General features: G+C 43.8%; 1 protein-coding gene across 1 annotated transcript in view; it reads left to right on the forward strand.

Annotated features, from left to right (window-relative positions):
- CARF (calcium responsive transcription factor) overlaps positions 1 to 27,075 on the forward strand; it is a 367,392-nt gene that overhangs the window by 294,803 nt on the left and 45,514 nt on the right. The window contains exons 12-14 of the mRNA XM_086955271.1: positions 362 to 437; positions 1,475 to 1,602; positions 19,058 to 19,412. Of these exons, the coding sequence (XP_086811397.1) occupies positions 362 to 437; positions 1,475 to 1,602; positions 19,058 to 19,412 (559 nt within the window). The remainder of the gene's footprint in view (positions 1 to 361; positions 438 to 1,474; positions 1,603 to 19,057; positions 19,413 to 27,075) is intronic.

The following is a 27,075-nucleotide window of genomic DNA, read 5'->3' on the forward strand; positions in this document are numbered from 1 at the left end:
TTCGGCACATTGTTTCTAGGCTGTCACTGATGCACCTCAGCTCATCGCACACCAGTGCAGCCTTCTCTACCCTCCTCCCTATGCCTCAACCCCTTCTGCACCTCAAAGGATCCCAGGGGTCTGCCCACACCCCTGCATATCCCACCTAGTTTACAGAGGTGTCTCGAGGAGCCAGGGAACTAGCTGCTAAACAGACCCCTAAATTAATGCTTTTTAGCTAAAGTTAAGCCGGGGAAAACCTGAAAGAACTTTGTGATGCATGACTTAAAGAGGATGATAGCCACCACATGGCACAAAACAATGGGACTGATTGAGTACAATTGTATCCACTTTCACTAAGTATTTTTTTCTTTCATTGTAGCTGCAGTGGGCCTCTGAGTCAGAAAATGCTGTCAAAGAAGCAATAACTGTTACACTTGCAGCTCCACCTACAGATGGTAAGTTAATGTGTGAATGCTGGACGTAAGTAACTAATTTCATGCCTTTTTCTTTCTGTTTTCACTTTGTGTATTGTATCTCCAAAGTAAGGCATACCTTCACACAAGGTGGTTCTTTCTTTGGCCTGAGCGCTACCACTAAACCATATTTACCACTGTAAGTATAACTTGTTTAAAAAAAATGCCAGTAAAACAATATCGAAATTTACTGAATTCAGTTTTGTAGTATCTTTGGCTCTCGCTCTACGTGCATCTCCACTACAGGCCCTCCCTCCCCTACAATTTGGAGGAGTCCCCTGCATCGGCTAATGCCATGCTTAATACTTCACCAAGCTCCAGCCTTTTTCATGGGGATTTACCAGAGCTTCTGCAACCTTTCTTGCAATGAGCACCATTCCTGATGTATCCCTAAAGCCCTCGACTGAGAAAGACAAATTACTTCTATATGATTGTTACTCATTTGAATGACTGTTCAAGCTGTCATGTGAGCAAGGTTATTGTCCTTCCTTTTCTGATTGGTGCTTTATTTCTTTCCATGGCCATCAGATTTCACCATTTAGTGGACCTCTTCTCCATCACTTAATACTTCATCATCTTCCACTGTCTCGTATTTCCCATCTTAATTGTCAGACCTTTCAGTGAAGCTGGTCTTGTGCCCTGGATCGTTCGCATAGGCTAGGGTAGCACAGTATTTCTTTTTTTGCATCTAGTTTTTTAAAAAAAAAAACAGATGTTTAGGGTGAGCTCACCATATGGACTTTGCTGAACTTTCCACTCCATAAAGGCTCCCTCACCTGACTGTAGTTCCAATGTACACGACTCTAATATGTCAAATACTACCCCTTCGATTTCTCATTAGCCATTTCCCTAATTCCTATTTTTTGTAAGTCCCCCTCACCCCCCATTTTGTGCCCTGGGATTATATGTCCAGGTCTCTCTCCGATTTTTTCATCTACATCCACTTACAGGGCATGTCTTATTACAACAGAATGCTGTTACAAATTAGTTTTAACATGTTCTTCTGTTTTTTGGTTAAGAAAGTGCATCGAATGCCATCATCGCCAAAGTGGAATCAAGCCAGATTGGAGACTCCCTCTCTGCAGAGACCCTCCAGCTACTCTCCTCATTATCCTCACTTCAACCAAAAATTTTCGCACAATTACAGGTACATTGAGGTGCAAAATTGCTTTTGTCAAGAAGGGGCAGCAGACTACCATTTTCCATATTTTGAAGATTGTTATTTGAGCATGATATTTTGAAAAGATTCCAACCTCTTTTCTGATGAGCCATAACCTTTTTAGCTTGGATCACACTTCCTATAATTTTCTTGAGCATTTCTTTTGAGGGACCTTAGATGTTTGGTAAGGGTAAGGATGTGATTAATGTTTGAGTGCACTCATTGACTGGTATTTAAAGGATGATAGTTAGAACCTGCAACAGCGAGTTTGTTTTGTGAACACGTGTTATTTGGAAGGTGAAATTATGCCATCAGTGCATTTTATCAAGGCCACTGAGATTATGAAATGCTTTATTTAGATTTCTCCTAGACCCAGTATCACTTGCATACATTCCAATTAAGCAAAAAAAAAACTGCAGTTAATTACTTTCGCATAACATAACAGTGCTCCATTCACTCATTCTGTAAGCTACTTCTAGCATGATCATACACTGATTAAAGGAGAATGCTTGAATTGCATAAACCCTATTTACCTCAATAGCGTATTAGACCAGTTAATTTATTTCTTTTGAAGGAGTGGATCCCATCGTAATATCTGTTGGATCCATATTGACATTCCGGGGGTCAACAACAAAGGCTGTAGAGTGTAAATAAATCATTTTATGAAAATGTTTAAGTTTAGCTAAATTTCAGCATTTCAAAAAAGAAATCCAGCGGATAATAACTTTGTGCCAAATCATGCTGTACATTTACTAGCTGCGGTACTTAGACATGCTGGGCAAATCACTTTGTTGTCCATGAAGTTCTAAACTGATCTTTTGGTACTTCCCAGCGTGGTGGTGGACTTTGAAGCACATATGAAGAACTTCTGAGCTGGAGTGGAGCAGGAGCTATCATAGAAACCCTGGGCAGCAACCACATGTGGACGGGAAACACCGTTTATAATGCATGCAATACATCTCATGGCATTACAACGCGGTTGTAACACCGACCGCGTTGTTATATCGCAAACCATTACAATGCAAGTCATTACAACGACTTGCTATAGGGGGCAGAAGGAGTTGGATTGAAAATCCCAACACCTTCCGTACTGTTACACATACTGGAGTTGTAATAGTAAATTATACTGTTCTAAAATGCAGCTCACCCCCTGCAGCAAGTTGTTGTAACGACTTGCGTTGTAAAGGTATGCAGACTCAGCTTGACTCCATGCAACTGCCCTACTGTGAGGGGTGATTCTTATAGGAAGTCATGCAACTTTTCGGCGATTGGGCCACTGCATCTCCTCCTATGGGTTGTCTATGGGCTAGAGGGGACGGTGAGCAAAGGCTTTGCAGGGGCCTTGGGCAGCGAGAACATGAGCTGGGCTCCATGACAGCTCGCTCTGTGTCTTCGAGGAATGAAGATGTGTCTGACCCATGGTCTTGGCTGACCTGAGTTGAAGAACCATAATGTGACTGATCGCTGACTAGTGTGCTTCTGAAATGGAGTGGGGGGCGGGGGCTCTTGTGCAGTCTGCACTAGTCTGTTGACTTCTACTGCTGTACTTGACAGACGTGCTTGCTGCTGCACTCACCCTAGGCTGCAGGGTTAGTTTAAAGCCTCTTCGTGGATTTTGTGTTACCCCCAACGATATTTTTGGCGACAAGAGCCCACCTTCCAACATGATACCAGACATGTGGTTGACTATGTTGCTTCATTCTGTGCTTTGATGCCCTAAGTCACACCCTGGTGACTCGAGACTTTTGCCTTACTGTCTTAGACCCTATCACCCTCTATCACTTCATTTTATCGAGAAGCAGGGCTGGAGACTGGGAAGTGCACTATGTTATTCTTCAGTGGGAAGCACCCCTCCCATGTCGCAATCTGCGAAGAAGCTGAGACAAGGCAAGATTCATAATTTCTACAACATAGAAACCTGGCATGTGTATTTGGTTGGTCCAGCGTGTATCAGGCTGTTAAAAACAGAGACACCACTTTTGGTACTAAAACGAACATATCTCTTACTAGAGTATTTCCTTAGTTTATAGGCCAAACTGACGGAGGATTTGAGTAAAACACTGGAAACATTGTGGTCTGACATCGACAACTACATTGCTGACCTTCTTAAGGATATGTAGTCCACACAGTCTATGATTACTGCAACTGAACAGATTTCGCAGACTTCGGCAGAGACTGACTGATGACTACCATGATCACCATACTAGATTCTCTAATGCAGCAGTTATTTGACAAGTGTGAAAATCTCAAGCCTAGAGTGACAGACTTAAAGAGCAGACTGATTTTACCATAGGAGTGGATCACCTGCACAAAGTAGATAGGAACACCGTTAAGAAGTCCTGATGAAAATGTTTTCTGATGGCCTGAAGGAGCAAGCCCTTTGGAGAAAGAGAGCCCTAAGGTCTAATGCACCATTTGAACAGTGCAATGGCATTATATAAAGTCCTGTGGGTTGCTACCCTACTCAAAAGACATCAATTGCAATCTATAAATGTAGAGCAAAGTAATGAGGCACCACTGTATATGGATATTCCCCATAGGCCTTTAGTTTTTGTGGGGCAGCAATGGAGACCACTGTTGAAGTGCTGGAGCATAAAGGAAAAGTTCTTGATGTAGAGGAGGATCAAGATGTTGATTCCTCACAGGGTTTGCCACTCAGATTCCCAAACTTGCCTTCAAAGTACTGCAGTAAACAAAGGAACATGTTGAGTACAGGGAGATATGAGTGAGGCGTGGCTGTATGAAACAGCTTTGGTATTCTGCAGGCTGACCCCTGTGCTTCACATGCTGACTTGTAATAAGGTGAGGGCCAATGTTATGTGGCATTCAACTTTCCACAGTGAACTGCTCAAGGCATGTTCATTATGTTTTTGGTGGGGAGATGTTATAGATAGAATTGTTGATGTGAAGGCTCCCTAAAGTAGGGGGTCAACTGTCTTTCACCCATAGATGTACATGAGGGAGGTAGGTTGTTCCAGGGTGGGTATTCCAGTTTACCTACATCATCTTTTTTCATTCATAGTATTGTCAATTATTCTCCTTGGTTCATAATCAGCTTGGAGGAGGTTGATGGAACATTTCTGTACTCTTTATCAGGGTAGGAGGGATTCATCTTTTACTCTTGCTGGGCTGGGTGTGGAGTGAGGATACATGAAGGCGATTGTATTATCTAACACTTACGCATTTAGCGTTACTCTTCACATCCTTCAATATTAGAAGTTGTAACATTTCCAGTAAGCAAACTGGATTTTGAGATCATGTTCATTTGCTGGAGTCTGATGTCCTTAATTTGGAAAGAAAACACACCTGCTATTGTGGGACCAATTTTGACTCTAGCACAGACGCTATCAGACGCAGTATTCTGTCATACTAACATATATACTGGTACCATAGTAACCATATTGGTGTGTGTTTACACGTTGTTTGCCTAGGTGAGCTTCATATAATGCACCTGCCCACCATTCATATACAGCCTGAGTGCCCTGTAATGCATCACAAATGTTTCTAACACTGTTTGCTCATATTGCATTTCTACAAATAACTATTTTACATGTTTTATGTAGTATGGCAATGTGCTTAATTGTATAATGTGTATTTATATAGTTTATGCTTATTAGCTGCCCATATGAATGATTATAAGTGAAAATTCCCAAGAGATTCTTCTCACACTACTTTACGAATAACACTTTCTCACTATAGCCTGTGTTACAATATAGACACAGTGTTTGTAGCTCTGTTGAGGTGCATCGTCATTCCAGGAAGCTTGCTTGTTTTCTCCACCATCAACGATATTGACTGATAAGAAGCTTGTTCGCACAGAGTCTGGCTGTGAAGGTTTCTGGGTGCCTACTCACACTAAAGATGTATGCAACAATGCATTATACCTTGTCAACAGCTTACCTTTTATTGCTAATCATTATTTAATGAATGAATAACACCCTTTCTAAAGTGCAATCTGCTACCCAGAAAGGGGTGTCATGCCACAGAAAATAAAATGCGGAACAGAGAGTAACAAAAGATTTCAACACATTTAAACAGCGAGGTCTTGAGTTTTTTCATAAAAGAAGCATAAGTAGGAGGACGTCTGAGAGGTAAAAGTAAAGAATTCTACATTTTTGCAACCATATGGGAAAATGAACGACCTCCAATATGTTTACTGTTAACTGCAGAGACCTGCACAAGATTGGCAGAAGATGAGCGGGGATCTTGAGTAGGCTTATATGGGCAAACCTTTCTTCTGACATGGTATACACCTGTTACAACGCATTTTTTACTCCGCACTACCATTACAACGCGACTTTTACTCCGCATACCATTACAACGCATTGCGCTGGGGGGCGCTCTAGGATTGGGAATAAGTATAATTTACTATCCAACACCTTCCCTAGGGTCCACGGGGACTGGAGTTAGAATAGTAAATTATACTTACCACTATCCAGCACCCCAAAACGCTATGCGTTGTAATGGTATGCGTTGTAAAAGTCGCGTTGTAACGGGATGCGGAGTAAAAGTATGCGGAGTAACATGGTACATCCTTCTGACATGGATGGGGCCTTAATTTTTCATAGCCCTATAAACCAACCAGAGGGGTTTTAAAAGTACATCTTGGTTGCACCGGTAGCCAATGTAGGAGAGGCAGAAGATGGTGAATAAGCTCCCAATAAGAAAGGTAGTGAAGCAGCATTCTGTAAGATTTGGTGCCTATTGATGAGATAAGCGCAGCGGCTTAGATACAAAGAGTTCCCATAGTTCAGATGGGCAGCAATTAAAGCTTGAATTACTGTCTTCCACACTGGCATAGGAAGAAAGGAGAGGACTCTGACAACCGATCGTAACAGAGTATAGCACTTTGACACCACTGTTGAGATATGAGCGACAAAGGAGAGAGGGTTCAAATTGCATACCCAAATTTCTCTGAAGGCTACCAGCTGGATGACCAGCCGGAGTATCAGATAGCAAAATCTCTGTTTTTTATGAATTGAATTTGAAGAAATTGCAGGTCATCCATGCTGTGACTGCCGACATACAGGTAGAGAAACGATTTTGGATATTGCAGAGATTGTCCACGTTGTAAACGATAATCTGATTGTTGTCAGTGTAGGAGATGCTATGGAAACCATAAGATCTAGTCTAGCATACCATTGGAGTAATATATCTGTTAAATAGGGTTGAGCTGAAAGAGAAAGAGGAGCCTTGTGGAATGCCTCTGGAAATTCAAATTACTTAGTCAAAAGATGGTATAAGATCACAGTTGGATCAATCTGCAAGAAAAGATTTAAGCTACCCCAAAATGAAGCCGCAAATTCGATCTTCACAAGATATTGTGTATGCACAGAATGAGAGACCATGTCAAAAGCCACAGATAGATGAAGTAAAACCAAAGCAGCTGATCTGCATCAACTATGACTAAGACCTCGGTGTATTCTCTAGAGTGAATTAAAACCCGATTGAATCTCATCAAGCAGCTAGTTAGCTTCCAGAAATGCTAACAACTAAGAGTTAACTTGTTTTTCAATTAACTTGGCATGAAGCGGTAGAGGCGATAGAGGGGTCTCAAGTTGGATAAAACACTAAGATCTACCATAGGTTGATTAAGAAGAGGGACCATATAAGTATTCTTATGGCAATGTCCATAGTCATAGCCAGAATATGAAGAGGGTGTGGGTCAGACGGAGAACCAGATTTAACAACAGATAGCAAAGTGCTCAACCTTTTCATAGTCGTGGGCTCAAACTCTGACCATCCAGGACTGGTTTGAGTCCATGTAGCCTAAGCTGCAGTGGTCCCAGAATACACAGAAAACTCTAAGCTAAGTCAGATCTTATGAATTTCTTCTTGAATAAACTGTGTCAAAGTATTGTAGAAGTCTTGCAGTATTGAAACATTTAATGGAGGAAGTAAGGCTTTTAAAATAGAGAAGAACTTTGTAGTATCGTTTTTTAGTACCTTCAGTCCTAGAAGCATAGAAAGCACATGAAAGGTGTGAAGAAAATATTCATATTAATTAATAGACTTCTTTGGCTACCAAGCAGTAATCTTTCCTCCTTAACCATTATTTTTTTACAAAGGCTTTTAGCTTCTCTCAAGTCATCAGAAAACCAGGGAGCTGATGGTCTTGTCCTATTTAATCCCTTATTTACTGACAAGGATAATTATGTCTAATGAGCTAGAACTCCATTTATTGAAAGCGAAAGCATCTTTTTTGGTGAAGTGAAAATTGATATAGAAATGGTACTTAAGGCTGCTATTAAGTTCCCTTTGGACAGTTTGCATCAGAATCTAGTGGGTTTCTTAAGTTGCTTAAACTGAGATAGGAGTACCAATTCATTAATAGCTATAGAGAAAGGTAATGGAAATGGTCAGACCAAACAAGGAGCACAGGAGTATCCACAGTTAGCAAATTTAAAAAGATGAAAACTGGGTCAAGAATATGTACCACTGCATGTGGGGCTATGTACTACCTGTATCAACCCCAAGGCTTCCAGAATGTTAATCAACTCCAGAGAGTCACAATCATGCATCCTCCGACCATGAACACTGAAACCTCCTAATATTATGACATTAGAGTATTTAAGAACTAGAGGAGAGACAAATTGGATCAAGTCTGCTACAAAATAGGCTTTAGCGCCAGATGGCCTGTACATTAGGGCACCGGTAGCCAGGAATATAGGATTGATGTCATGAGATAATACCAGATATTCCCTCCTTGGAGCATAAGAGAGGTAATGAGTGAACACTTTGTATTAGGGGGAATTACATAGACAATCATGGTGCATGCTTTTCTGTTATTCATTTTGCGACAGGACTCTTGCATACATTCTGCGCTAGCATGGCTTTAAATAAAGCCTTATAAAATATAATGCCAGATTTCTTGTGAGTGCTTGTTTGGGGTAAATGTTAAGGAGATGCCACAAAGATACCATTATCTCTGGCAAGAACTTTTCATTCCTAACGTGGATACCTTTCAGGTAGTTTCGGAAAGATTAACGGGACACCGCCTGTTTGTTTTAAACACTCAAATTTGTAAATATTATACTTGTCCTGCCTGAGAGCTAAGGAAATCCATCGGCTGTAGCCAGGACTGGCTCTTGCACACAACAACATCTTGCAGAAATACAAATATTGACCGCCCGGTGCACACAATGAACATTTTAAATGTAGACACACCCCTATGAATGTGTGCACTCTATAAACCTATACACATCAGTTGAGCTTATTGTCGGTCTCTTGTCCCACTCTGCGTCCTACTCTTCTAGGCTCTTGGATTGCTTCTGCAAACAGCTTATACTCTTGATCCAAATTTCATACTCAAACTGCTCAATTCAGATACAGCAAGACCTCCTATACTGCGCTATCACTAGTTGTGTTCCTGCCCCACATTGACTGTCTCTGTATGTATGCATATGCATGAGAGTATGCAGCCGTGCTTTTGAGTTTGGAGGTGGTCTCTCTGAAGTTGGGCTCTATACCAGTGATCTACTTACAGGAAACTGGTGAGTTACCAGCAGCTTATGAGCTACCCTTTGGAGACCTCAATATAGACTATCATGTAGGTAATTTATCATATCGTTTTTATTTAGACTGTGTACTTTCCGTTCATTTTTATTTGTCTCAATTGTTATAATATTTGTGACAATATTCTTGGATATGCTTTGCACTAGACTGACCTAAAAAAAACTATACAATTGTAGTTCAGATTTAGTCTATGTCCTGGTTAGGGAGATCCTTAAAGCCATTTCAAATTTTTTTATTTAAATACAGTGAGATGAGAAGCTTCCCTCAGTCAGATATTTCTTTCGTAACTCCGTGATGATTATTATACTCCATCCTTTATTTCTTCATGTACTGTAGGCTTACTTTCACATCCTGGCTGTAGAGGTAAATAGGTATTTTGGATCACTGGCCTTCAATGCATTTTCCAAATTAGATTGATTGCCATGAATCTTCCTTCTTAATGTCCACCTCAGCCACTGAATTTCTAAGCTTGGTAGAACTGAACGTATCAGTCTGAAGTATTATTAAAAATCTTGAAAAAACCCCACCCGCCTATGAAGTTTTTAAAGATAAGTCCAAATTAAAGACTGTTTCTTCTTACTGGCATGTCCTGGCTGTTTTCAGAGTGTAGGTCAGAAGCTGTTTATTCAGAGCTTTGCATGCATGAATCACAAATAGCATGCCTCCTTTCCCTGCGTGCATAAGTGCATTTGTCTGTGTCCTCTTTTACACAGAATTTGGACTGGAACTGCTTTCTCGCCCTCAGTAATTTATACATGTTGGGCTCTAAGCTCATAGATCTTTGGATCGTTTCTTGGTTTTTGCCATTATTCTCACCCTTTCTTCCCTTATTTCTGCAGCTTGAGTAGTTTATGCTCCTGCTCTCTCATTTTAACCCCTTCTGTGCTCGCCGCGAGCACTACCTGCTGCGCATGACCATTGGCCGACGCAGCCCCACCCACTCCGTCGAACGCCCGCTCCGCTGCGGAATGTTCGCCGCGGTAAACGGGTTAAACCATGTGTGTTGTTTCACCAATCATATTCAGCAGCTTTCCTGCATGTTCTTTGCCTCTCATGCCTGGAGAACAGTCATCCGCCGCATGTTTGTGTTCTGTACTATCATCAATACAAGTTCCATGTAGGTCACCTTTTTTGAACCTTTGCAAGTGGTGATCAGGTGACCATTTCCCTCCTACCACTGCCCCAGACAGCCTAATGGAGCTGGGCCTTCTTGTTTATCTCTACAGAAATGGCACCATGTGCCTGCTAGCTGAGGGCTCCTAGCAGACAAAACCCTCTTCGGCTCTGGAGTTTGTATTGCACATTCAGGTCAAATTATGCTCCTTATATGGGTATGCAGGTCCCATGATGCAAGTGCACTGTGTGATTGAGCTAGTCTCGCCTTCGGGGCATGGTGCTATAAACCCGTGGCACTGAGATATCAAGCAAATCTCCCTCATTGGGTGGGGGTCAGGGGACAATGGATCAGTTCAATGTAGCGACTTTTCAGGCTTGCACCACGGCGTCATGCCCAGCTGCACAATATGTGGACTGTGTTACAGTTCAAAGCTACCAGGTAGGTCTATGTCTTTATTCCTTCTCTTCCTCTCGGGTCTAGCCGAGCTCCCACTCAGGGCAAATGGCTGTTAAAAGGGTTACTTACTTACGTCTACTAAAGGCCACATTACATATTATCATGGAAACTCAGGGACCAGCCACTAGGAAATGTTATGCCTTTAAGTGGAAAATTACACTACCCAACAATAGTCCGTAAAATTCTAAGTCCAGAATTAAAACCATGCAGCAGACCTATAAAGTGTTCATTATGCAACGAGTTCTAACAGCTGCTTTCAAAAAAGCACCCAAAGGAATAGTTTCCATCTCATTAACCAGATTAAAAAGCATAATCGGTGCATCTCTCTTTTTTTCTTAATACATTGTTTCCTTAAAAAAGGAATCAGAAAGTGCTTTGAATACATAACATAAAAGCCACAGAAAAATGTGAAATGCAACATTTTTGCCCTGAGTTTCCATCACACGGACATGGCAAGGAATCCAGGCCAATATTGAAGCCCATTGGTAAGCACAGCAAATATTTTATTGTGCCAGCCCTATACCGGAATAAGAGGCCCCGTTCCCATCGACCCCTGACTCTAGTCAGATACCCTGCAATATTATCTATGGGAGCTGCTAGCATATCGATTGCCACACTCCCCTTTTGGCTCTCCAAACACATTCTTTTGAAAGCAGCCTGATCATCTAAAGTCTTCCGTAACTGGTTATTAGTAATATTTAAGTTACTGATTGGGGCGGTAAAGACCTACTCTAGGTTGACAGAGTGGGAGCTAGATCCGATGCTAGCAAGCTAGGGAATCTCAGTGCCTTTTTCACAACTAAGGCAATCCGGGATAATATCCCTGGTTAAACAAGGCTTCTCATTTTTCCAAATGAATATCCATAATAGAGGGGTTCAGACTTTAATGTTGTCCTTAATATAAGGCTTGTCTAGTTCGTTAAAGCAAATAAAGGTGGGAGAAGAGATAGGTCACATAAGAGCCTGTCTGCGAAACCTATTTTCCTCTATCTGAATGGGGTTACAGTTCTGGAAACCCCACACTTCTGCGCCATGCGTCACTGTAGGGAAACATTGGGTTTTATATATTTGCAATAATGGCGAAAGCACGCCACTCTCTTCTCCTAGGTTGTGGTGGACTGAATAAAAAGCCAATGGATTTTGATAGTTTTAGCCTGTTTTGTGCAATTTGTGGGGCTCACTTAACAGTAGCAGCAAATGTTAGACCCAAGTAAGAAAAGGGGTGACGTGGCAGAACGTTTTTGCCTACAGAGAGAGAGAATAGCCATGATTCATAGGTCTACAGGCCTTAAAAATGTTTTTTTAGATTTGTTTGCAAATCTAAAATGGCCATAAAATCAACAAAACCATGTACAAGCCACTGTAGAGCTCTCAGTGTGCGCATCATTAAAACCGCATCTTCTGCATATAAATGTGTTGGTAAAGCAGAGCTGTTGATTATTGGAGTGTCAGGTCTCAGGTGCTTTAAAAAAAGATGCAGATTATTAATATATAAAATACATAAAAAGGGTACCAGCATGCACCCTTCCCTCACCTTTCGGAAAACATCTATTGATACTGCACCCTCAGCAGTGACTCTAATTTTGGCCTTCATGTCTGAATGCAGATAAGATAGGAAGTGCACCAATGTATCATGTTGAACGATTTACACTATAAAATGCTTGCGACAGGTCCATAATGGCCAAATATATAAGTGATTGACGTGTACTTCCCAATAATCAAAGACATATTTAAGAGTTGTTTAACAGTACCAACTCTACTCCCAAAACCATATTGACAGGAATGTAAAACAGTCCTCGTCTCTGCCCACTCGCTCAAACGATCATATAAAAGGCCATATTCATACATGTGTTGCCATTGTACGAGTGGCTATGTAGATATGGATTCTTTATTTTAAAAAAAAATATTTTTAATTGGTTTGCAACATCAGATGTCATGAAGTAATGACATATCTTGTAACATCACATATTGATACATGCAGTTTGTTTTTCTTTAGTTTGTTATTGAAACATACAACAAAACTTCCCTCTAGTCTAGTAGTCGAACAATAATTTCAACTGTTTTAAAGATAAGCAAGGCATAGTGAGTTTGTCTATTATCACCTGCCAGTAAGTCTTAATATATGTGCACCCCCAAACCACATGGAAAAAGTCTTATTTGGGGTTCCTGCAGCATGTATATTCATCAGATCTGGAGGGAGATATTGTGTAGTATTTTGGGGGTAAGGTACAGTTGATGGACAAAATGAAATTGAAATAACTAAAACCCCGCGTTCAAGCTGACTGTACGTGTCTCCCTGTGGATTTTGTGCCATTCTCGCTGGGTGATGTCTATTCCTAGTTTATCCTCCCATCTAGAGTGTCTTTTGGGGTAATCACAGGGGCGTCGTCCTCTATGGCTCTGTATAGGTGAGTAATGAGATTTTGGCTCGTGTCATATCTAGGAGTCTAGTCAACGCTTGGGAGGGTATAGGTTCCTCTGAGAAAGTTGGCCAGATTTTGTATGTTGTAGCTAACATTTTATTATATTGCAGGTATTGACCTGCACTTAACGCAAATGAGTCAATGGGATTATCCTTAGTAATATATTGACTACCTGGGTGAGGTCTCCCAGTACCTCGCAACCTCCAGATTTCCATTTGGACGGGTACATTGTATTTTCAATGTCCTTGAAGGGTTTAAGTATCCAAATTGGCATATGTCATTGTGGTAAGTGGCTTAGCAATGATGTATGGGTAGGCTTATTATAGTTGTGTATCACTTTATGGAATGTTATACATGCATGATTCCCAATGACATGTTTGTGATTCTAGAATGGGAGGCTTAGCTGAGTCATTCTTTAGTTGGCTCCTGTCTCCATCAGTCCTGGATCCTGCATCTGACAATACATTTTTTGTCAATGTTTTGAACATTTTCTCTGCGTCATTGGATTATATCTACTTTGCGATGCTACATATGCATATGTCATGCATACAAGGCCTTACGAAGGACCCTCTCCCATAAGCACCCCATTAGTCTAATCAAATATGGGTATCTGTCAGGAACCCGTGCTTCAAGCATAAGGAGTTCAGGTAAGCTTAGCTGCTCCTCAAAGGTCCCCAGTAGTCTTTTTTTCCCAGTTTTCATCCTTGTCAAACCAGTGAACTGCGTGTTGCAGGTTTGCTGCCACATAGTAAAATTCAAAGTTAGGAAGCTCTGGCCGTATTTGCTGTAGCATCTTATTTTTTTTTTAATTAAAATTCTTTTTATTGAAGAAATAGCGAGACAGCAGCACACCATTAACGAAATACAGAGACTATATCACTTGCAAAAGTAAATGTGTTGAAATTAGCACTATACTGTTAGCTGTAGCATCTTTAAACTGATTAGTTTCCATTTAGTGGACCACAGTAGATCAACTATGAGTCTATCCGACTCACAGAATATCATACATGGAGTTCTCCATAACATGCAAAAAGCGAGGTAGAAGCTCCATTTTAATCAGGACGGACCTACCAATTACCGTCAGTGGGAGGTCTTTCCAGAATTGAACCGAGGCATGCAATCCAGTCAGGACCTTGCCCAAGTTTAGGTCCAAAAAACGATGTTGATCTAGGGCCAGTTTTATACCTAAATAAAAGGGCCCTTCTCGACACCAAGGAAGGGAAAGTTGTTGTAGGGATGAGGGCTCTAGACCCGCTAGTGTTCCGAGTTTCATGACTTATGACTTTGGTTGTGCACTGATTGGCCAGAGGCCGCTGTAAATCCCAAAAACTCAATCTGCAGCACTGGTATTGCCTTATACGGTTCTCGTAGATAAACCAAGATATTGTCAGCATAGAGTGAGACCACAGGAGTGGAACCTACCAATACAATTCCCCAGTGCTTTGATCTGTTTCGAAGTAACGTCGCTAATTGTTCCATCACCATCGCGAAGAGCAACGGGGATAGGGGGCATCCCTACCTGGTGCCTCTTCAGAGTGGGAAGGACTCTGACACATGGCCACCTGTACGCATTCGGGCTGTCGGAGCAGAGTACAAAAGTTTCACCCACTTTATATATTTGGACCCAAACCCTAGTTTTTCCATAACTTGCTATAAATAGTCCCACCTCACCGAATCAAAGGCTTGTTCTACGTCAAGAAAAGCAAGCGCATATGGGCCTGTCTGAACTTTTGAGACCTGTAGGATATGAAAGAGTCTGTGAAGATTAGATGTTGTGCTCCTTTTAGGTATAAATCCAGACTGGTCTTTGTGAACAAGTGTAGGTAGAAATGGGAGAAGTCGGTGCGCCAACAATCCACTAATTATTTTGAATTCAACATTGAGCATTGAAAGGGGCCTATAAGGATTTTACCTCATCTATCAGTTTATCTGGTTTTGGTATTAACACTATCAGTGCTTCCCGCATTGTGGCAGGGAGGCGTCCCACCTTATAAGCGTCATTATAAACCTCCAGTATTTTATCTGTGAGTGTACCTGCAGTTTTATGGTAAAATTTGGCAGGGAAGCCATCACCTCCTGGAGTTTTGGCTGGTCTTAGATGCTTTAATGAAGCGAGAATTTCCTCCCCTGTAAAGTCTGGTTCTAATATATCGCTATCGCCTGCTGACAGGCTTGGGAGCTCAAGGCCAGCTTGCAAATCTTGTATTACAGGTGCCATAGTTGTGTATTTTAGCGCATAGACCTCCCAGAGATGGTCTCTGGCCAGTTTATTTATGGCTGCCTGCAAGGTACGGGGCACGTCTTCTGCGTCACAGAGTATCAGGATCGGGTCCCATGACTGGGCCTGTTTTGTTACTCTAGCTAATAGTGCCCCTGTCTTGTCCCCCTCTGCGTGCAATCGTTGTCTGTAAGCTGTATGGGTGTATTTTTCCTAGCCTGGGCCAATCTTCAAGTGCTGTGCTTCGCAATAGACGCCAGTCCTCTAAACTAGCAGGTTGTGTTGGTAATATCGGTTCTAATTCCAGTAGTCTGGACTCGTCGCGTTCCAGGTCATGTTCTAGCTGTTGTCTGACCCCATAAGTAGTGTGCATGCACACTCCCCTAAGGACCACTTTTATAGCCTCCCAGTCATAGGCTCTCGTCATTGAAGTGCCCCAATTTTCAATGACGTAATGTCAAGTGTTGTCTGTACTGTGGCCAGGAATTGGGGGTCTGTCAGGGCCTCTGCTGGTAACTGCCACTGTGGCACAGCCGGAGGTGGATGGTTAGATGTCAGTGTCAATAGTAAGGGTTAGTGATCTGAAAGGTATCTGGCAAGGCTTGTTGCTTCAGTGACTAGGGTAGCAATGGCAGGGGCAGTAGAAGAGTAATCTAGTCTACCGTGAGTGCCTGTTGCCACCGGTGTAAAGCAGGAGAATATCCTGGTAATAGGATGCCTTTCCTTCCATACATCCTTAAGGACAAGGTATTGTAATAGTGTCCATAAACATGTGGTCATATGTGGTTTCGTGTTTGCCCTAGGTGGGTCTCGGTCCAGGGTAGGATCCAACTCACAGTTGCAGTCACCGGCAAGGATAATGTCATTAGTCAGTGTGGGGTTGCTGCCGTGATAAGATCAGTAATAAACTGGGCATGATTTAAGTAGAGCATAAACTGAGATTAAACAGAGGTTGCGTAATTCTAGTGTTCCTGCAAGTATTACATAAAAGCCTTCAGGATCGGTTGATCCTGAAGTGCACACTGCACACATGTGCAGTGTGGCAAAATGCAGTTCCCGAGCCTTCCATATTAACATGCCTCTAGCAAACCCTGAAAACGTTGTTGCATGGAGTTGCCCCCTGGCTCCACCTTTTTCGTTGGACCAGGCGACAATCCCCCCAGATATGGGTTTCCTGGAGGAAGGCAATAGCAATATGATTATCTTTTTTAAGGTATACATATATTCTCTGTCGTTTTTTGGATTTCGCCAGACTTCTAACATTTCATATTATGACCTTACGTGTCTTATCCATACTATATTTTGGGTTCCTTGGAGATAAAATGTGTCCAGACAAGAGTGCAAAATATCACCTTATCTCGATCAGGTGTAGTTCCTTTTCACCCGTCTGACCCTCCCCCATTAAATTATAATAACCCAATAATCACCGAAACCCTTAACTCCCCCCACCCTCTGGGTAGTGCCACCAATCCGTCCCAATTCGCAGCAAGCAACCTAACCAGTTGCTGGCCCCACCCCGCCCCATACCCACCTCTCCCATTATAACTGTATTAACAATAAAAACATATAATAGATGTGACAGTTGCCAGTGGTGTTCCGGCTCGGAGTTGGGGAGTAATCATCAAGGTAACTTTATCTTTTTTTATGTCTTTTGTGCTGGGTCCCCCCATGCATCTCCAACAGTGCCTTAAAACCTCTGTAGCTGGTCTCACTATTATGCTTTGCCTTGTCCTCTGTAGGTTCACCTGATGTCTTGATTTTTGTCAACAGTTGGAGAGATTCCAAATTCTTAGGGACCCCTGAATTACAGATTGGTCCACTCCGAGAGTCCTGGCTTTTGGCTACGGATGGATACATTTTAAGGTTTACAGGTGCACCCAGGACAGCGGACTAACGGCCAAGAGCAAAGCTCAGTTAGAGAGATTCAGGGGGATGTAAGTCTTACATTTCCAAATTATCTCCACAAGTGTGCCCAACTTAAAAAAGGTGGTATATCAAACAATGTTTGCAGGGCTGAATAATGGGCATTGGAAGAATACAGGGATGGCAATATACTGAAAAGTAACAAAAACTATTGAAGCTCTTCAAGTCTATGCAATTCTGTGTTGTATAGGATTAAGATTTGATAACAGCTGGCAGGAGATTGGTGAGAATTCATAGTTTCCAACGCAGCAAGACAGTTGTGTGTGAGTGCATGTATGTACAATCTCAAGGTTGTGCTTATTTTTTATTAAGTATTTAATGTTTTTAATCAACCTACAAGGAATAAAGGATAATCACTGAGAATATGTTTATACCAGAAAGAGCATCTCAAGCCTCAAGAGGTTCTCTCTCTCGGTAACCCTATATTCTTTGTTGGACTCCACAAAAAACAGAAACAACAAGAACAGGTGGGAAAAAGGCTAAATTATAGGAATCAGTAAGAAATTAGCATTCCATGGACCAGCTCTCCAGCAATAGAAAAGGAGGCCTTCTAACATTTGCAAAATTAATTTTTATGAAGACAAAGATTTGTGTGAATATGCATATTGGAGGTTTGAAGCATGAAAGTCAGGATTACCTTCCTTAAAAAGGGCTCCTGGAAAGTATGAACATATATATATAGGAAGGGTCACATTCTTAGTACATTGATTGCTTTCCTCTGGGGAACATCCTTTACAACGAAACTCTAACAGTGCGGTACCATTACAACGCAGGTTTTACAACGAAAGTCGTTACGACTTTCGCTGGATGGCGCTCTAGGATAGGGAATAGTTTAATTTACTATCCAACAACTTCCCTACTGTCCACCGGGACTGGAGTTGGAATAGTAAATTAAACTATTCACTATCCAGCGCCCCCCAACGCAAGTCGTTGTAACGACTTGCGTTGTAAAACCTGCGTTATAACGGTACGCGTGGTAATACCACGTGTTGTACCGTCATACATCCCTTTCCTCTGTAAGGTATACAAGTAAAAGGAGGGATATTGCGTACTTCAAACTATCCACATCCCTGCCATCAAAACTGAAGAGCTTTTAAACACTGTTATTTAGCCTGCTCATCTTCTTCTACTCATGGCAAAGACTTTGTGACATAGTCTCAAGTACCTTTTAAAAAAGAAAACAGTAAAAAAACGTCTTGTAGGCCAAAAAGTAGAAATTCAGTTTTACTTGTCAAAGGTTTCTCTGCATTAGATAATCTAAGAAATATTAGATCTCCGGCAAGGAACACTCTTTTCTTTATCTCCCCTGTTGCTTTGAGTAACATAATGGCGCGCTCATTCTTTCCCAATCTCGCAGTCAGCTTTTCTTCTTTCTGTTTCGTTAATCTTTTACCTCATTTGCATGAATCCTCTCTTAAGTCCCATTGACTCTTCCTCTTGATGTGGCCAGGTCATAGTAGACAATAAGAAAAGTCTGTGGCCTTTTTTTGACTTTTTGTTTCTCCCTCTGGACTTGATATTTGCCACGGTTTCTGTTTGGTAATAATTAGTCCGCTTACTCTGAACTCAAAATATATTTGTCAGGATGATGGTCACCAACTTGCATTTTCACCAGAATGGTGTAGATCCACCAAATATACCACAGAAGCAAATACTTGACGTTATCAGCACATGAAATATGTAATTCCTTTTGTATTAATGTACTCGAAAATGTAAATGTGCATTTTGATGTGAGTATTGTTTTTGCATAAAAATATGTAACAACGCACAACTTGTCTGTTTTTTCTGCAGGGACTGCAGCTACAACCAGCATTTTCCTCTGTTGATGGGACAACCGCTCTGATCACAGTAAGCCCCAATGAACCTGAGAGTCCTACTATCACTTTGGACCCTGTGCTAAACTCCATAGGTGGCCAGTCACTCGTGATCCAGCAAACCCAGAACCTACAGTTCACAGACAATGTGACACAAAATGAAACCACTGTTTCTAATCTGGACAATGTGCCTGCCACAGGCCAGAATGTGGTTATGGTGGGCCAACTTGTCACTGTTGAGGACTCGGAAGACCTTGAGGGAGAATTGCATCAAGTTTTGTTTGGAGATGGGCAGATCCTCCCCATAAGGATCTTGGATGGTGGTCAGTTTGGTAAGTTTGCATTCATCTGATACAACAGTATGAAAGATTTTCCATCAAAACCACTAATAGCAAGGAGAGCACTCACCTATCCTCGGCTCCCCATCCTTACTAACAGTGGCTCTCTCCCCCTCCAAATGTGAGGGTCTGGGGTGTTTCATCAATGCATCTGCAAAACCCAAGCAAGTGCACGGTCCAGCTCCTGGCTCCACTCTTCTCTACTCATCCGCTCAGTTACCCAAACTGCTAAATTGTTTTTTTATGTCTTGGCACAGCTACTAGGATGTTGAGAGAGGCTAAGAGCCAAGACCTAGGAGTGGGCTAAAGGTACCTTTAGAGTGGCATTTCTGCTTTTCATTTGTAGGCTCCATCACATTATCATGTTTATCTTAGCAAAATTGTAGTTTCCATCTTGTCTGATTGATTTGTTACAGTGTTATTCATGATAACTTACCTCAGGGTTTATAGAATATTTGTCTTTATGTTGCTCATTTGTTTTGGTGAACTGGAGATGCACTGGCTCCAATTCCTAGTTCATCTATAACAAGTGTACTAACGTGTTGCTTGCTTTTCATCCAGGCTTTTGAAAACCAGTTGCCTTAATTAGCAGACTACCCATGTACAGTGCATCATTTTTGAGTGTCCATGGGCTTATTTGCAAAGAGCAATCATCAAATAATGGCACTCAGTACACTATCACACACAGAGTTACTACTGGGGACCTGTCCCATACCACTTCCTCAATCTCTAGTGACATGAAAAGGAGCTTTTGATATCACACTCTTATTCCCACTCTGCAACTTCCAAATCCATAGAGTCTCTGAGTGTTAAAAATAAAAGATGAAGTCTGGTAAGATAGGAAATGCAACCCCAAAGCTGTCAGCAGGAACACAGCCACCCCCAAGGCCTTCCCTAACGCAAAGGTGACCAGTGCTTCTGTAGCTACTTTCTGTGATACTGAACTGTCCGCTGAAATTGTTATAGATCAGTGTGTTCCTCCACCGACTTAGTCATTGAAGGTCTAGCATTTTGTCAGTTGACCTACATAGCTGGCCTCTCAAGAGCCTGAGGTAAAATACGACCAGCAGTCATCCTTTTAAACATATGGCACAAGCTTTTTCCATGCTCCTTTAAGAAGATATTGCTGCCCAACCATGAGTGTGGTGAACAAGAATCAATCAAGTGCTAGAAACTCTAGATTCATAATCTATATCAAGGGTATTAGAATAGCTGTGCATATCGTTCTGCATAATATTAATAAAAGATATTTATAAAGTGCGCAGCTACCCCGAATGGGGTCTCCCGGCACTAAACGGACAGCAGCAAAAGTAGGGGTATGTACACATCTAGTCATTCCAACTAAAAATCCAGGTCTTCAAGGCCTTTCTAAATTCCTATTTGGAATGCATTGTGCGTAGTTGCGTAGGTAGGTTGTTCCACCCACCTCGAATATCCTTCCCCCCATTCTTGCCTTCGCAAAACGTGGGGTGGAGAGGTATCGTTTAGGATTGGACCTTAGGGGGTCTGTTCTGTTGATAGGGACGAAGTCTCTTCCTAAAGTAGTTAGACCCTCTGCCTTAATACGCCCGAATGGCAAAGGTAAGGGCCTTAAATTCGATGCGCTTGGTTACCGGGAGCCAGTGAAGTTGTCTAGGATGAGGATAAATACGTTGGCTACAGATAAGCAACATTTGAATGCTTTATGCATTTGGGTAGCTACTTGACTTGTCACTACCCAAAGACATGTGTCTTTTCTGGCTTAACTCATGACATTTGGTTAGCAAGTGAAATGTGCATAAATATTCCCCACAACCTGGTACTCCTGTTTGTGAGCATCATGAAGTTCTCAGGTAAGTGTTTTCCACCTAATTTGGCATTTTTCCTTCAAATAGGTTTTTCAGTAATGCATTTGTCTTGGGCCAGTTTATCACAGTATTAAACCATATCATATTTCAGAATGATATTGGTGTCCATTATGTAAATACATTAATTCTATTGTAGTTTAACATAATATGTATTTCCATTCTCAACAAAGCATGTAACTATACCAAGTGACCAGAGCATCCTCTTCAGAGTGTCTATTCACTCTCAAATGTGGAGCAGTGGCTGGCCTTCCTTTACCATTCTCTTTTGCAGGGCCCTTAGTTGTATTCTCATCTTTGACAGTAATAATGTAGACTTTAGACCGTTTGATCAAACACTTAAAACATCCCACTTATCAAAGGCAGCAGCTTTTTTATTTTTTTTTATGTTTAGAAATCAGTTTCTTACAAGCAGCGGGAACAAATCTATAAACTTAACTGTGACCTCATCTTTATTCTTATACAGCAATATATTCAAAAGGTATATCTTGGGGAGTACACATATCTCACCCCTTACGTTTAGTCAAGCTTGGATAATGCCTCGACGCTGACATGAAACAATGGCCATGCTAAACCACAGGGACACAATCAGGAGTCTTCCATATGCATCTCAGGTAGTTTAGGATCAGTCCATTGTAAACTGGTGTCCCCAAAGCTGCACTCTGGAATGCACGAAATTGAAAGATTTATTTATTAATGGTGATTTATATAACGCAACTAACGCACCTTAAGGAATCTCTTAGCACTTCATTACAAACAAGCATTTGTAATGCAATAGGTCCCCCATTAATTAAGTTTGAGCTGTTGGCATTGCTAAATATTGCAACACCAATTGCAACAAAGTCTATAAATTGTAGGCCAAAAAAATGTTTATTTATTTTTGTAGCAATGGTGGCATGCTGCGCTTTAGATGAATATGTTTAATAGTAAAGTGCGCCATACTGCGATTGCTACAATAGTTAATTGTGGATGCGTTAACAATTGATGTGTGCACTGATGGCTGGTGGTGTGTGTGCCTGGTGGAAGCGTGCACTGACGGCTGGTGGTGTGTGTGCCTGGTGAAAGCGTGCGCTGACGGCTGGTGGTGTGTGCCTGGTGAAAGTGTGCACTGACTGTGTGGCTGTGTGTGTGATTGTGTGTGTGGTTGTATGAGTGGTTGTGTGAGTGTGTGGTTGTGTGTGTGTGGTTGTGTGTGTGCGGTTGTGGTTGTTCGTGTGGTTGTGGGTGTGGGTGTGGTTGTGTGTGTTGTGGTTGTGTGTCTGGGTGTGTGTGTGTGTGGTTGTGTGTGTGTGGTTGTTTGTGGGTGTGTGTGGTTGTGGTTCTTTGTATGGTTGTGTGGTTCTGCGTGTGTGCTTGTAGTCTGAAGTCTGACATTTCTGTAAGGGTTGTAAGCATTTCCAGACAGATAAAAGGAGGAGCAACTGAATGAGGGAGTATGGTCTAACGAGCAGAGCTGCCGACTTTGGAACTGGGACAGCATGTTCGACACTCGGCTCCGCTCAACATCTTGTGATTCTGGGCAAACGGCGTAAAATCTCCATGTCTCAAAATAAAAAATGCTTTCATGTAGGCTGGGGCTCATGTAAAGCGCTCTAATGTCCTTAGTTTAGGACTTCGCACTATATCAAAGCTACCTTAAAAATAGGAGACGGAAGTTCAAAGGTGACGTGGTGTAGGGGCGTAGTGCCTGGCAAGGCTGATAAACTGCCTTAGTACAGTGAATGACCCCCGTCTCAAGACCTCAGTTTTGCTTCCGGCTAAGTATGATTTCCGTACAAACAGCATGCGCTCATTGGGGCGCTAGGTGGCGCCAAACCAAGATGGTCGCACCGATGTGAGGCTCTCGCCTGACTGAGCACTCTCACACGATCCTGCATCATCCTACCCAGTGAAAACATCCTGATTTCTTTCCCAGGTGGTTCCGGACACCGAGACGAGCAAAGCGGTACCCGGATCACCTCATACTGATTACGGGAACTGTTGCCCCGGAGCTGCTTTCCCTGAGCGGACACCGGCGCTGGAGAAGAGGTTCGCGGCCGGCGGATCAGCCCACCAGGAAAATCCGGTGCTGTCGGGCCTGCTGCCATCGACCGAGAGAGATCTCCCGCCCCGGGATCCAATGCACGTCTCAACCCTTGGGCGCTGATGCTTGCGGTGTAATCCCGCTCACGGGAGAGGTACGTGTGGCCCTGTGACCCCCTCTGCCAGGAGCGATACTGACCGGCGGCAGGCCTAGCACACGCTACCCCCACCCCTCCCCCGGAGCCTCAACACCCTGCTGGCCCCCGGTGTGCGGCGGATGACAGAGGCGGCTTACACCACGCCTGCAGCGGCGCGCCTGGGCACCCACCTTCGGACCATCTGGCAACCTTGTCCCCGGCACCGACTGCACTCCAGGCCGCGGCTTGCGGCCTAATTATCCGAGACCGGAGAGGACCGCCTGACCTCTGACGCGGCCACGGGTTTCTGCTCGCGGCTTCCCGCGCCTCTATGTGACCACACGGCGCGCACCCCACGGGCCCTCTCACGCTGGCCCTCTGCTATACCCGCATGGTACGGAGACCCTTCCGGACTATCTCGCTATAGCCGGCTCTCCTCAGCTGACCTGCTGGGAGCAACTGCACCACCCCGGCTGGGGCACCTTTTGTCCATCCTGACGCTCGCAGGTCAACTCCACAACTGCATGCAGCTCACCCCCTATTGGGCAATACCGGGTTGACCCTGCACCTGGTGAGGACCGGAGAGCCCACACGTCCATTGCTCCGGCATACCGGGCCCTGAGTAACACGTGGCACACGTGGCATTTGAGACGCTCTCCTGCCTAGCTCCCTGAAACCTACAGTGCGCACAGATTGCTGGCTCTTTAGCGCCTACCATCCACTAATTTCAGCCCGCCCTTCGGCTACCCTCGTCCTACGTCCTGGCTTCCTCATCGGCCGCGACATCGCGGACTCCTCGGCGCGAAATGGGCCGCAACGACGCTAGGCAATCCAAAATCCCCTTTGAAACCAAGAAAGCGTCCAAGACGCCATCGGAAGTGGCAGACAGCCCTACCGCCTCGGCACCCCAGGAAGAGGACTGGAAAACAATCCTATTAGGCATGAGACAGAGCCTTTCCACAATTGATGCCAAGATAGACACCATCAATTCGCGTATGGATAGCGTTGTTGCGAAACTTGAACACCATGACACTCGTATCAAAGTGACTGAGGACAGGATATCTGTGCTTGAGGATGGCGCTACTTCAACTGCCAGAAAGGTCACACAGATGGATAGACTACTAAAAATAATAGCGGACAAGAACGAGGATTTAGAAGCGAGGTCCCGACGCAACAACGTCCGCGTCCTTGGCCTTGCAGAATCCACCAACACAGGAAAGATGGAGGTTTTCATTGAAAAACTTATTGTGGACTTGTTTGGGAAAGAATCCTTCTCCACTCACCTCATAGTGGAAAGAGCTCATAGATCTCTCGCTGCCCGCCCTCCCCCGGGTGCCCAACCACGGCCCATCGTCGCCCGCTTCCTCAATTACAGAGACAGAGATGCGGTGCTGCGCCGGGCGAGGGAGTTAGGAACAGTTACTTATGGCAACGCAACGCTCTCCTTCTTCCCTGACTTCACTCCTTCAGTCCAAGAAGCGAGGCGTAAATTTGCTGGGGTGAAGAAGAAACTCCAATCTCAGGAAATCCCATATGCTATGCTGTATCCAGCCAAACTGAAAGTCTCGCACCGTGGCGCACAACATTTTTTCCAAACTCCGCAGCAGGTGGAAGACTTCCTTAAGCACCACCACAAAGAACGCGCCGGGGATGAATCGGGGACGCAGCGATCCAGGCCGCAGTCCCCAATGTCTCAACAGGACTGACAAACTGAGACACCATCCTGATCACGATGATGCCGGCCGCTGACTATAGCACGACCGGACTCTGCATTTCACGGTGAGGTACATGTACTGTCTTAAGTCTCACTGGACTATGATTATGAAAGTGCTCGGTCACCCGCCTCCGTCCCGCATATGACAGCCAGGTCCCTTACCTGGCGTCTTGTGGGTGAAAGTAAGGAGGTGGATGGCAGGTCTGGCGCCCCTGGGTCTACGTCCCCAATGGGTGATCCCCTACAAACCACTGTCTTATCTTTAGCTTCGGGGTTGTTCAAATGTGGGAGGGGGGAGGGAGAACTAGATGCCCGGCCAGTTGGGGTTGCCGGTGTGGGTGGGGACACAATCCGCTTTCATACTGAGACAACCATAGCGCCAGCCACTCAGTTAATGCATGACGCGTCTCAAGCTTTAACAGTTTGGCATTACCGGCTTGTTGGGGTTGCCGGAGAAGTTGGGTACATTTCCTGTTTTAGATCCGGCAGCGTAGCCGCTGCGGATATTACTGGGAGAGGGAGGAATACTATGAAAGGTTTGCTGCGCAAAAGTATTGGTATTGATACCACTGTCTGTTTACTGCTGAATGCTACATACATGTGCCTCATTTTTCTTTCACGATTGGGATGGGAGACGTAAATGACTCGCTGCCAGCTTTGCAATTTCAGCTTGTAGCATGGAACGTGCGTGGGTTGAGTAACCCTAGGAAGAAGCGACAGATCCTGGGATATTTGGACAGACAGGGAGTGTCTGTTGCTATGTTACAGGAAACTCACTTGGTGCCAACTGTGTCCCCTTTATTTGCTTCCCGCTGGGCCTCATGCAGGGTGTTTTCATCGTATTCAAACTACGCTAGGGGCGTCACAATTCTGGTCAAGAGAGGTATGGGATTCACCCCGTTTGGTACTGACATGGACTCCAATGGCAGATACTGCATGGTTTGGGGGAAGTTACATTCACACACGGTCCTATTCGCCTGCTATTATGGCCCCAACACAGACGACCCAACTGCGCTCCTCGCCATGTGGGGCAAGATACAAACCCTGGGCATATCCCACATAATTTTGGGTGGGGACTTTAACACTGCGCTGAAACCTGCTATGGACAGATCCAACCCACAATCTATCCATTATACACACACACAACGCGCCCTACTGGGCATTGTGGAAGATCATCACCTGACGGACACATGGAGGCACTCACACCCTTCTCTTAGACAGGGCACACATTTCTCCGCAATCCACTCCACCTGGGCGCGCATTGATTATGTCTTCCTCTCTGCTGGACTCACCCCATGGCTTGTCAAGACACAACACCTTGCCCGCACCTTCTCAGATCACTCACCAGTCCTTCTAGCCCTGCGCATTCCCCTAGACGTTTCTCCTTACCTGAATTGGCGCCTTAACCCCGCACATCTAACTGATTCAGCCTTTAAAGCAGACCTAGAGCAGGACATACCAGAATTCTTTGACCGCAATGTCAATTCAGTCTCCAGTCTTACTACTGTCTGGGAGGCATTTAAGGTAACCGTGCGGGGATGGTGCATCTCCAAAGGGGGAGGGGTACTCAAATCCCTACGCGGTGAATTGCGAAAACTGGAGGCGGAAATAGGCAAACTTGAGCGCGTAATATCCCTTGGGTCGGGGGGACACACAGTTAAAGCTCAGCTACGGGAAAAAATTAATGAATACTCTGAGGCTGCTGATAAAGAATGCAAATTCCTTGGGAAGCCCTTTACAGCACGTATATATGGCGAGGGGGACAGACCGGGCAGAGCGCTCGCTTCTGCAGTCAGGCCGCCTAGGCACAATAATTATGTCACTACACTACTCGATAGTCATGGCATACCTCAGAGGGATCTCCCGGGACAACTCAGGGTCCTTACGGATCATTACACTGCACTTTACACCTCCCACAGACGGGCGCCGCTTGACCTACC

This window comes from Lissotriton vulgaris, chromosome 2_1, assembly GCF_964263255.1.
Source record: "Lissotriton vulgaris chromosome 2_1, aLisVul1.2, whole genome shotgun sequence".
Classification (NCBI taxonomy): Eukaryota; Metazoa; Chordata; class Amphibia; order Caudata; family Salamandridae; genus Lissotriton; species Lissotriton vulgaris.